Source organism: Cottoperca gobio, chromosome 6 (genome assembly GCF_900634415.1).
Source record: "Cottoperca gobio chromosome 6, fCotGob3.1, whole genome shotgun sequence".
Lineage (NCBI taxonomy): Eukaryota > Metazoa > Chordata > Actinopteri > Perciformes > Bovichtidae > Cottoperca > Cottoperca gobio.
The window spans coordinates 8,446,307-8,459,094 of record NC_041360.1 but is presented as its reverse complement, the minus strand read 5'-3'; the positions used below and the strand labels follow the sequence as shown (position 1 = coordinate 8,459,094).

Here is a 12,788-nt window from a genome sequence, read left to right as displayed (position 1 = left end):
CATTGTCATTGTGAGCATGTTAACGTGCTGACTTTAGCTTTTAGCACCACTGTAGACTCTTTAAAAACCCAACCCAACTGATGGGCTAAACTTAGGACCCTGACCCAAGAACCTGAACCTATATTTTTGCTTTAATTCATCTTTTCATTACTGACAGGTAGTCTGCCAGGCAACACATGTGCAACACATTGGCTATATATTTTTTTCCGAGGAAGAAAAAGAATTGGCACAGTCAGAGAGAGGAAGAGAGACATTTCAGATAAATTACATTTGACAATAAATAAGCCTGATCGTGATAAAGGTTGGGTAGCACAAACCTTTCATGAAAGAAGAAATGTTGAAGAAAGAGTCACATGATAATTACTTTCACCTTGCACCTGAGCAGTGTTGGTCATGTTGGGCAAGTGGTGGATTAGTTAACTCACATTGAGTTGGAAGCACTGCCACTATTGACTTGACATTTACAAGCACATTGAGCATCGGTGCTCGTTGGGTTTCATGATATTAATACAGGTGAGCCAAATGCGTTATAATTCTGAATTTTTAAGATGAAAGAGAATGCAGTTGACTGTTTGAAGGGGTTCAACATTAAAGTAATATAACAAGTAGCTTAACAAATTGCCTCTCTAGGGATTAATAAGAACTGTAATAACATTGCAGTAATGAAGAATGGAGCAACTTCTTACTTCTTTAAGGTCCAAACCCTAACTGGCACATATCTTACTCTGGGCATGGTACATTATCTATTTATGTACTTAGACGTGTCATAATATAAATCCTCCATCCACTCACAACTGCATCTCATTTCAATGTGTGAAAACTTAATTCTGAGGTTTAACAAACATATGTAGTCCTCTGTTATTATAATACCAGCTGGCCTTCAAACATACACATTCCTACATCTGTGAATATGAGTATAATAATACACAGAGAGGATGCTTTTCAGACCTGAACAGTGATCGCTACTTGGACACCATCGACTCCATTCAACATATACTTAGCACTGGCTTATTTTTCCGCAACATCAAGGGAAACTCCACTCAGATATTTACATTAGAAAATTATGTATTTATTGAATCTACAGCTCACTGAAAATATGTACGCTTGACTAAGTATATGTCATTAGTGCTACACTGTACTGATTGGATTTGAGCCCATTCTTCTATTTGACTAAACTGAGGCAATTTTCCGTAGTTCATATACATTATTTCTTTCTGGTATATGCAATCTTTATTTGATCCTCCTTCATCTTTTAAAAAAAATACTTTTAATATTCCAGTATTTAACATTAATATACATTTACTTCCATATGGCGCTGTTCATACTTATAACATTCCTACAATGTTTATGTATTTTAGAGAAGTGAAGAAAGAAATAATAATAATATTAGAAAAGTAGAGACAATCAAAAAATGAAGAAATAGAGAAAATAATAATAAGGAAAATATAAAGAAGGAAAAACTGGAGAGCAATAATAAATAAAGAAATACAAATAAAGTAGGCTAGTATGCATGCATATACATACTGTATATAAGTATACTGTATATATACACATGCATACATACATGGATATATACACACATACACATCTGTACACACCTATACAAGAAAAAAATGGACTCCTTCAATATATGTTAACAGTGAACCTCATATTCAATTCATTTTTTCCACCTTTTCAAATATTCTTGTTCTTGGTTTGTGATGCTATAGGTTATGTTTTCCATTCCTAAAATGCTGTTTACATTTAATTTCCAGTTGATAAATGAAGGTGAAGTAGGTTTTAGCTTATTATATGTTTCAAAGTTGCCATTCTAAGTATCCTCTGTAGGTATCTGTATATTTTGTATATTAGTTCAGATTGTGGTATCCTCTTTAATCTTTTCTGACAATTTAGTATTTTACCGCAAGCCTTGGCACAGCTCCAATTCAACAATGCATGTTTTATTCATGCAAAGGCAAATATTTTAGTGAAACGCACACTATTAGCTGCATTGTTAATGCTAAAACATCAGCCTTTATAGATGACTGCACTTTGTTAATTGTTGATCAGATGGCATCTGGTGCCCAATTGGGAGCAGGGATGTGTCAAAGTCCCAGCTGGCACGACTATTGGCCAGCTGCGCTGCTCAGTTTGAGCTGTGATTGGTTACGTGTCACAGTCTAAAGGAGCTGAGGGAGCTCTGGAGGTCCACAGGGCTTCAGTGATGCTTTTCCTCGTTGGGCTATGCTCACCCTCCCAGTATGGATTCTTTCATCTCTATAAAGGCTGGGACAACACACAGATAAAAAAAAACCTGTATGTGTGTGTGTGTGTGCCATGCTCCTCTGTGAACCTGTGTGAACTGAAAGATCCCTATAGATGTATGACCGCCCTCACCGTTTCACCCTCTCGCTCCATTTCCAGACGCTGCTCTCTGTCTTGTTTCCTAGCAGCCAGGCCACACACACACCGGCAAGCTGTGGTTATGCTCTGGAAGTGTTATTTGCACAGATAAAAGTGTGTAATGAACAAGCCTTTGCCCCTGCCTGGTGCGCTGTGCCAAGCATGACAGTGTGTACTCTGACAGGATGACACATGAGCTTAAAAGAATAACACTTGCGGTCCATGTGTTTCGTGTCTATTTATTAAGATTTATTGTTAAAGTGGGTCTGCGGTTTGGAGAGGAACATTAGGTATACACAAAGGTATTTTTGGCTGTTGAGCTGAGTGCGGTATTTTTATAATGAGTAGTTTTGAGGAGCAGTTGAAACAATAATGACACTGTTTAATCCGTCTCTCTCAGGGGCAGAAAACAGAAGCGGAGAGGTACTTCCTGAAGGCCATCCAACTCGATCCCGCAAAAGGCAACTGCTACATGCATTATGGTAAGCATAGATATCTTTTTTCAACTTTGATTTGACATATCCTGCCATTATTCTTACATTCTCAAATATTATATGTGTCAATTTAACACGTACATGCTGCACTTGTGTGCACAAAGGCAGGAACTTCCACACCTTGGCTTGTTGTTGTTCGGACAACGCTGTTGACTGACACCTCTGCCCCTCATCAGCCTCTGTGTCAGTCTGTTCGTGTTTAGTGAAAAATCACAACAATATAAGATTATTTCCTCAGATTGTTCTCTTTGATTTGATGGAAATGTGGATCGTGACAATTGCGGCGTCTCTCTTGTCCTCCATGTTTTCGATGTGACTCACACATGGCAGCGGTACCTCTCAGATTTAATTACTTCCATTGTGAGGTTGAGTTTGAATAAGCTGAAAAGTTAATTGCCTCCTTTATTTTAAAAGCCTTTAAAACCTAGTCTGTCTGAAACGGCAGTTTATGATGAAGTGATGTATCAGCTCGCCATCATTGCACCAGCTTGTGGGTGACATTTAAAGTGATCAATACACCAGGTTCATGGTGGATTTTTGCATTTTCTTGAATCACTGTGTGGTGTCTAAGTTGTCACCTTTAAAGGTGAAGAACTTTGCTTAAAGTGAGATGAACTGTATTGATCCTGTGTCATTGCAGAGGCAAATAACAGGATATAGATAGACATGCAATTGATAAATGATTAAAGGTGGAGCACTCACATTATTATTCTATAAGTTTACAGATTCATATGCTAACAAAAGAAAGAAAGAAAAAACCACAAAAAGTTTATATGTATAGAGCTGGGCGATAAATCAATTTTATTAAAAAATCTGAATTTATGGTTGTGGATGATGTTTAAAAATGAAAATCAATTTCACTTTAACTTTGGTAATTACAGTGCGGAACCACGACTGCTTCCATGAGCTGGTTTTTGATAACAATGAATAAACATTATACAAAATCCATGCCCAAAACCTAATTTAAACATACACGTACCCCCCCCACACACACACACACGCACAAACACACACACACCCCGAGGGGGCAAATACAAGTAAGAAGTTGTCTGTATACACTGCTTTATTAGATGTATAAAAATATAGCAGGACACTGGCAATTATTACTGCAGAGGCTGTCTTTCCTTTTAATTCACATAGATGTGCATCATCATAAACCCTCCATAACTGCAGAGGTGTTTGTAACCTGGAGCTATTTTACACTCAGTCTCACTTTACATCTGTGTCTCACCTCAAGCCTGTACTCACGGCTTCAGTTTCATGCACGGTTATTAAGGAAAATATGCTCAGGTTCACATAGTGGTTTAGCATCCTGGTAAAGTAGTGGGGCTAAGCAAAGTCAACAGGGTATTAATTCCTCTCTAAACCTGGCCCTTAGCCAAGGGGTCCACCCTCGGTTCACGGCCTTGTCAGGCTTCAACGATCCCATCTCATTCTGCAGGGAAGGTCGACTCCAAAACGCGGCCGCACCCGTAATAAGAGGCAAACCTTCTGCGAGAAACATTTTCATCCTAAAGAAACAGATCTATCAAGGTCGGCTAGTCTGAACAAATGGGTCTGAGAGATGGCCAAAGAGTGATGGTATGTTGCGCTCATATCTAGTGTTTCAGCATATTATTTCAGGGGCAGACCAGGCTGTCCCTCTACCAGGGCCAAAAGCAACACTGGCAGACTGTGTATCCCACTGTGCCTCTGTGGGGATCCCTCAGCGTTTTAACAGCACTGCTGTTTTCTTCTGCCCTGCCAGGTCAGTTTTTGTTGGAAGAGTCGCGGCTTGCTGGAAGCGGCGGAGATGGCAGAGGAAGCCGCACGCCTGGACAGCGGGGAGTTTGATGTGGTCTTCAGTGCAGCCCACATGCTCAGGTGAGTGTTTGATTGGAATGACTCTGTTTCTCAGGATTTCCATAGCCCCAGCACATGCACAAAGACACTGTAAGTATTTCATTCTATGTAGATGGGATGGGTGGGCCACAGTTTTCCACGGCTGAGTAGAAAGGAGTCTGTGTATAAGAGAGGGAGGTCTACTGTCTGCACGGTTTATCCAGGGGCTTACACTACCCCTCAGCCAATGTGATTTATTTGGCTGTACTTTGTAATCCTCTTTTCTCGCTGCACTGCCAGCCTGAAAGCTGCTGGTTTTGTCTTTGCGTGCTGTGCAGCTATGTATCTTCATATGCTCTCTCTATACTCCTCTCTCCCTCTGCCTGTCCTGGCTCATACTTGAAAGTTTGCTTCCAAATCAGTGCAAGGTTCAGTTGATGAGCCTAAGCGGTAAATCTTTAGCAGCCCACAAGCTGTTGTGTTTCTGAACACAAGCCATGAGTGGAAATTTGTAAATACAGCCATGTGCCAATTTACAGTATGCTGCCCCACTGACTGAATAAACCTACAGAATTATACAGTATGACCCAGTGTAAAGATTTCCTTCTTTAAACACATCAAGGGTAACGCTTCTAACTCTCGTTCTTGACGAGAGTTATGTCAGAAATCCGATACTACTCTCATGAAGCTACAGCCAGCAGCTGGTTAGCTTATGCCGCATTTCCACTGCGTGGTACGGCACAGCTCTACAATTATCATCTCACTCTATTTTGGTTTTTCATAATCAAAGTTGTCAAAAGTTGGCAATGGTACCTGGCACCACCTCGGTCGAGGTTTCAACTGAGCTGGGCCGATAACTGATTGGTCAGAGAGGATCATCACTAGCGCAACACGGTGTCCCGATCCAATCCGCCAAAAGCCACAGTCTATAGCGACCGCAGTTTTATTATTCAATCGCAAAACTACGCCATACATAGTTTCGCGTTGAAGATGATGTTTCAACAGTTTCACGCAGCAATCAGCTGAGAATCTGGTTTCCACTGATGGGGTACTATCTGCAGTGAAAAACGAAATAGAAAAAAGGACATGGTACCAAAAGTGAGTTGAGCCGAGGCAAACCATGCAGTGGAAATTAGGCTTTAGCTCGCTCAAAGACCGGAAGCAGGGAGAAACAGCTTGCTTGCCTCTATATAAACGTTGCAAAAATGTGCCTACCCACATGTCCAGTGCTCACCAATAGGTTTATAGGTTAATAACTTGTTGGTTAAAGCCATATAAAAACCTAAATGTAAAAACGACATGTTGAGGTGGAGACTCCAGGGGGTTACTGCGCCCAGCCAAGAAACAGCTCAGAATATGCAGCTTTTATGTCGTTCTGACAGAAATTACGAGCAACCCAGTCAGAAAAACAGTTCATGTCAACCTCCTAGTTAGGAGTTTCTGACTGTGACAATGTTGTCAGCAAACCTAGGGCAAATTGGCTGCAAAGACACCACGGCAGTAACATCTAAATAAAATCCAATATGACACTGATACAATCTATTCAGCTGGGGAGCTAGACACTGCTTCAAACAGATTTGACTTTTTACTAAACTGCTTCAAAGTCATAAAACAGAAAATACATCGTCTTTAGGCTACATAAATGATGGAATAATGTGAATATTGCATGAACACCAAACATGAATAAGGATTTTCTTGTTCTTCTCATTCCTCTAATATCGCATGACGGCAGCCCCTGCCTGTACAACCAACTGTCAATTTTGGTACGGTACGGAACAAATGAGACATAACATGTTAATTAGTGAGATGTAAAGCTGCTGTGGGTGGATGTTGTATCTTTAGACAGAGCCAGGTAGCTATCTCCATTCTTTATGCTAAGATAAACTAACACCCACTAGCTGTAGCTTCACATTTAGCATACAGTCACAAGAGTGGTACATTATCAGTCTTCACATGTACAGTAACTCTTGGCAAGAGTTACCTAAAATGTCTATTCTTACAGAACCATTAACCCATGTCTTGAATCACCAGATTTTGCTGTTGCTTCAGAGTACAGCGCTACTACATAGCTCTATGTAAGATTCTTACCCAGCTGTTTTATGCATAGCCCCCCCCCCCCCTCCCCAATATGATCACGCAGGATCTTCACCACCAGCAGCTCTCATTATTGAGAGCCTCTTCCAGGGTCTAGACCCCTGGCAGCTAAAAAGAGCTTCAAGCAGTGCTCAGGCTGAACTTTTCTCCGCCTGCTTGGCATGGGGTCTTACTCCTCCACAGTTCATGTTCTTTATATGTTTGTCTTGGACGCAGACGTGGAAAGGCCCTCGGTTGGTGGGGACACAAGTGAATCTACACGGGTGAAGGGAAGAGATTAAAAGGAGGGCCAGACACTCTCAGACGTGCAAATGTCTTTTATTGCCCTCCTGAGCCCTTGGTTTTTTTAAACCATTTTGTTTCCCAACTGATCATTTCCTTCTGCCTCCTTTGAACAATTCTTATGTTATGTATTTTTTGCAAACTAACTTTTAATGTGTCAAATCTCAGTGAAAGCCAAAAATTACACTGTCTCATCATATAGTACGGTAGTGTTAAATCTGTATATTCAGACATTCAGAGGAAAGCGAATCCTTAAAAGACACACTCAAGCACTCATAGTTTACCTCATTGATTCCCTTTCGAACCATGTCTCTTAACTAATAATATAATCCACCATACCTATAGATTACTAGCATGTCATGATGTTGGGTAGGCCCATTTGTGTATATTTGGCTGTTCAATATTCCAAAAATCATATAAATTAAAATGGATAACCTTATAATGGTAATAAAAATAATAAATTGGTAGCAAGTTACATTATATATACTGCACATACAGTACTACCCTTAGGGAAGATGTCTGTTCAGTGTAGCATTAAAAAAAAAAAATGTAATTCAGTGCTCGAGACAGATGGGACGTCTGCGGTTTATGCACAGATATCTGGCTGTTGTTAAAAATGCAATTTGTTCATTCAGTCATTAGTATCCAACAATGTCACGCTTGTGAGCAGTACTGTCAGTGCTGTGATTTGTGCCTGTCTGGTGTTAATACACCATCCAGACAACAAGATGTCAGGGTAAAGAGATCAGTGGTTGAGTTGCTGACTTGAAATATGTTAGTATTTTTTTCCTCCAGTGATTTTTTTTCTTCATTCCTACTCCATTTTCCCATCCTTCTCTTTACTCCTGTGCTCTTGTAGCCTCACACTGACTCTTCCTCGGGTTTAAACCCAGCCAGTGGTTTACATACTTGGCCTCCGTTGTCTTCTGCCCTCTCAGAACCCGCAGTCAGACAGCCCTAGGAGGTCTAACTGCCCCTTTGGTCATGGTGTGGCAGTTCTCCAGTTCTCCTCTGATAATGTTTATAAATGTGATAATGATATTATATAATTTGATTTGTGCTTTTTTCCCCTCAAGATTATGCTTTCTAAATAGTATGCTGGCAAGCAAGCATATGGTTGTGGTTGGACGGGAAACCCACATTTATAATCTCGGGACAAATTCAGCAACTCGAGTCGGTGTCTGGATCGCCTTTGGAATGTAAAATGCTTTTTTGGAACAGAGCTGGAAGAATACAGTTGTACTAAAATAAATAAACAGCAGCGGCATGTTCTTCTTGTATTTCTGAAGTATGCAACATGATAACATGTAGGATAACTTCTTCGAAATCAAAGTTACACAAAATACACTGTGCATGGTATCATGGTAGTATGACTCTAGGGATGGCATTGTTGGTTAGTCCACCACTTCGGTCACAAATTGAAATATCTCAACAACTATCTGAAAGATTACTTTGAAAGTTTGCGCAGACATTCATAGGATGTTCAGAGGTTCCCAGAGGATGGATCCTACTGATTTTGGGGATCCCCTGACATAAAAGCCACCGTGAGGTTGATATATGTGGTTTCAAGTGAAATGTCTCAACCAAAATACTTGACCAAATAATGAAACTCCCATCAGTCTAAGCTGTGCAATGTATTTAGCCCTAATTAGCTAATATTAGCATGCTAACACACTGAGCTAAGATTTTGAGTATGATAAACATTGTACCTGCTTAACATCAGCATGTAAGCATGTTGCTGTTCCAGACAACTCGGAGGTCTGAATTTTCCCAATTGGAGTTTCCACCTTCTGACCTCCAAGCGTTTCAGGTGTATGACACCAAACGTAAACAAAAACTATGGCTGACTATGACAAATTAATTTGTTGGCAAGTGTACACACAAATGAACTCTCAGCAATGCGGCGTCAACTTTTGTTTTGCCATTTCTTTTACGTTTTCCTGATAAACCTTTGTGCAGAGAAGATAACATTTACAGATTGTTTACCATAACCAGCTACCGAATTGCATTGGCAACCTATTTTGACATCAATCTACATTTCAGAACAGGTTTTACAATATGATCGTGTGTAATATTTTACTTAAATACAGCAAATATACTCTGTTGCCTTTTAGTTAATGGTTTACCATTTACAATGTGCTTCCATTGTTGTGTGACGTCAGACAGCTGCTTATTCATGAGTTTTCAAGTAGGAACTCCGAGTTTTTCCAGAGTAGGAGGTCCGAAGTTTCCTGGTACTGAGTTGTCTGGAACGCAGCATTGGTCTCACAGAGCTGTTAGCATGGCTATGGACTGCAGATAACTGATCTCTTGGATTGGCACTTAACTAGTGTTCAAATATCAAATGTCTTTTGTTGGTGGTAATTAGTTTTAAATGTCCGTTTCTTGACTTGACTTAAAACTTGTCACTATTTCTGTGAATGTGATATTTCACCCGAGACCCAAGAAATAATTGTTCTATATGTAACTGCATTGCAACAAACATTAATTGCCTCCTAATTGATCAGTGAAGAATAAAAAAGTAAGTAGAAGTATGAGGAAAAAGAAGTTAGAACACATAAGACAGTTTTAACCAAACATTACTACTTTATGTTTAGTTAGGCCACAAGTCTGGTAATCCTAAAAGTAAAATCTCTGCCTTTTATCTGGAGCCATATGGATGATGATCCCTTAATAGACCCCGACAGCCAAAATGAAACTGTGGTTCCAACAGCCTTGCTTTCTTTGATCATTACGACTTAAGGGGCTCCACAGCTCAGACTCTGTCCTTGACTTTGTCAAAGTTAAATTGTTTGCAATTGTTACCATCAGTGAAAAACATGCAGCTGTGGACCATAAAGGTGCTTTCTGAGATAGCAGAGTATTAATAACAGGAAAGGCCTAGTTGTGACAGAGGAGCCACACGTTTGTGTATAACAGTAGGCAGAGCAGGAGGCTATGAAAGAAGATGCATATTATAATATGGGACATCCTGTCTTGACTGCAGGTTTTATGTCCTCAGGAACAAAATATTTCTGGTTCCAGGGAGTCATGCTGATAAGCCATCTGTCTCAAAAATCATTTTTGTCGCAGTGTGGCATATGCAGCATATTATGTTGCATCTGCGCCATCTACTCTTCTGTCCTGGTTGTTATGATAATATGATTAAATTAGTTTGTGTTTCTACGCTGTTTGCATTCCTTCAGTGTCTCAGTATCCATCCCATATGTCAAATCACAATCTCCCCCACCAGCTGTAAACAGAAATGTAAAGGGAATATTAATGATCAGCCTTGGCTTGATGGTTTCTTCAAGTTCCCAATAAGCCAAATGTCCTGATCTTAAGGTTCAATTAAAGCAGAAAGTGCTTGCTGTACTCTGGTCAGCACAGATGTTAACAAGTGAAAGAAGCTATCGAACGAGAAACCTACAGGCGATTGGATCGGCTTTTCTTATCCCTCATGCTCTTCCCTCCTGTTATTTTCTCAGTGACCCCTGAGTGCCAGTAAACACGCTGGGGTTCAAGGCCTCATCCGAAGCCAGGAGCAATAAAGATGAGTAATGACTGCTTCTCTCTGTTTTCCTTTTGCAGACAAGCCAGTCTAAACGAGGCAGCCGAGAAGTATTACGGACAAGCGGCGAGCCTGAGACCCAATGTGAGTACAACAACAACTAGCTAATCATCCAGATTACTAGTTACCTTGATTGACAGTGTGCAATCACAGTCTGGGTAGCTTTCCAATATCATGACTGCCCGGTCTGCCTTGTCACAACGGCTTTCATTGTCAGTGGGTCTCAGAAAAATGAGAGCTTGGTTTTTACTAAGTTCAGAGGTTTGTTTGCGTAGCATCCATCACCGGCTTCAAAGGACGAGCCAGGGTAAGTAGATTGAAAAGAATAATGATAACAACACTCAGTCAGGGGATTTTGACATCTTGAAAATGAATGGGGTCCAGTCTTTGAGAGCTTTGGCACAAGGGGTCGAGTTGTTTAAGTGAGGGCCTCCGAGGGAGCAAAATATGTTTTCCATGTGCTCACCCTGTTTGTTCCTGTGTCTTGATTAGAAGTAATCAGTTCAGGATTAATGATCAAAATATATCTGGACACTGTTATATAGACAATAAAGTTTGATTGTGCGAGCACACAAGCCCCAGTATCATATATACAAACACTGACAAACAAAATGTTGAGTATAACAAAAGGATACAATTTGAGATTTCCACTGAAACCATGAAATTGAGCTTTGTTTTTCTCTGTTCTGATGTGGCGTTCAACTTTTTCCAAAGAATTGTATATTTTTCACATCTAATTAAACCCAGATGTAAGACAAATATTTGTTCTCATTGCTTCAGTTCAAAGCATACATAAATAATGTAAGACAACCATAGAGGTTAAGGTGAATTGTGGCAGTGGTTCCGCTAATTCTCTTTTATAAGCAGCACAAACTCCTGCTGTGCTGTGAGGAAGCTCTCACATCCAAACTCTTAGCAGGTGAAGAAAGGTTTGGAAATCTTAAAAGATTTTTGTTGAAAATGTGGAACTCATCTAGAGAAAGAGCCTAATCAAGCCTGTTTCTCGGAGGATATACGGTATATGCTTTGTCCAACAACATAAGATATTGGTTGGTTATGGTTTTTCATACATTCATTTTCTTTACCTGCCTATCCCTTCAAGGGTCATAGCATGCAATGAGTGAGAGGCAGGGTAAACTTAGGTCACCAGTCTGGGCTAACACAGACGACAGTGGGAGTAAAAACGTACTGAGGATCTTTGTGTTCCTTACAGTTCTATTTCAGGGCAAGATCCATGTAATTATACATGACTGCTTCTTGGCATCTGTAATCGTACAAACACGCATGATGCCCACATCCAAACACAGAGGCACTTTCTTTGCCCCTACTTGGTCCATTTTGCTTGGATGCCTTTTGCCATTTGTATTGCTTACAGCTGAGGCACAATTATAATTTAGCATCTTCATCCATCTTTCTTACTATTATCTTTTGTTCTTTCCGATGCGACTTGACTTAAGCCATGTCCCCCTGTCCATCTTCATTTGTCGTTTCATGCTTTACTGCGGCTTGACTCTTCACTCTCCAAAGGCACTGGTGTTTTATATTAAGCACATATGTTTGCTCGCTCTGAGTGAGAGAGGACAATTCCCTCCATTCAAAGGATTTAGTCCCTTAGTCCTACAATTCCCCCTATCGAGACGAGCTAAATCTCAGAGGATGCTTGGTTTGCTTTGGTCGATCTCTGCACCCTATGACATCTTTCCTTTTCCCATTTCATGCACATATTCTTAACCCAAATGCCAATCTAAAGTCATTACGGTCAGGTCATTCCCCGACCTAGTCTCCCTTTTTACTCTCACAGCCTTTACAGCATATGTTGCTTTATGGTCTAGGCTAATATGCTCCACATCTGGCTGGGCCTCTGCTGCTACATGCCAGTTTTGGAAAGGGTAGTCTGGCAGAGAGGTTGCAGAGCTGCAGGAAATTAGGAAAAAATGAAAGCTTTGGACAAGAGAACGTTTTGCAGAGTGTTGCAAGTGTTGCAAGGGTGAAGAAGAATGCAGGAGTAGGGTTATAAATCACACAAGTCTTAGCTGTATGAAGTAGGGGGAGAAAGGCTTTGGTGAGGAAAGCTGGGAGCCTATAGAGGAGAGTGAAAGAAGGAAACTAAACTCAGGAATTGATAAGCCTGCATGGACGGAGAAGAAAATATCTTTTGAGCTAAC

At 40.5% G+C, this 12,788-nt stretch overlaps 1 protein-coding gene across 1 annotated transcript in view; it reads left to right on the top strand.

The window, feature by feature from the left end:
- The window catches only part of tmtc2b (transmembrane O-mannosyltransferase targeting cadherins 2b), a 94,595-nt gene that overhangs the window by 75,214 nt on the left and 6,593 nt on the right, over window positions 1-12,788 (top strand). Inside the window, 4 exon segments of the mRNA XM_029434285.1 lie at window positions 2,783-2,864; window positions 4,624-4,649; window positions 4,651-4,739; window positions 10,644-10,707. Coding sequence (XP_029290145.1) covers window positions 2,783-2,864; window positions 4,624-4,649; window positions 4,651-4,739; window positions 10,644-10,707 — 261 coding nt within the window.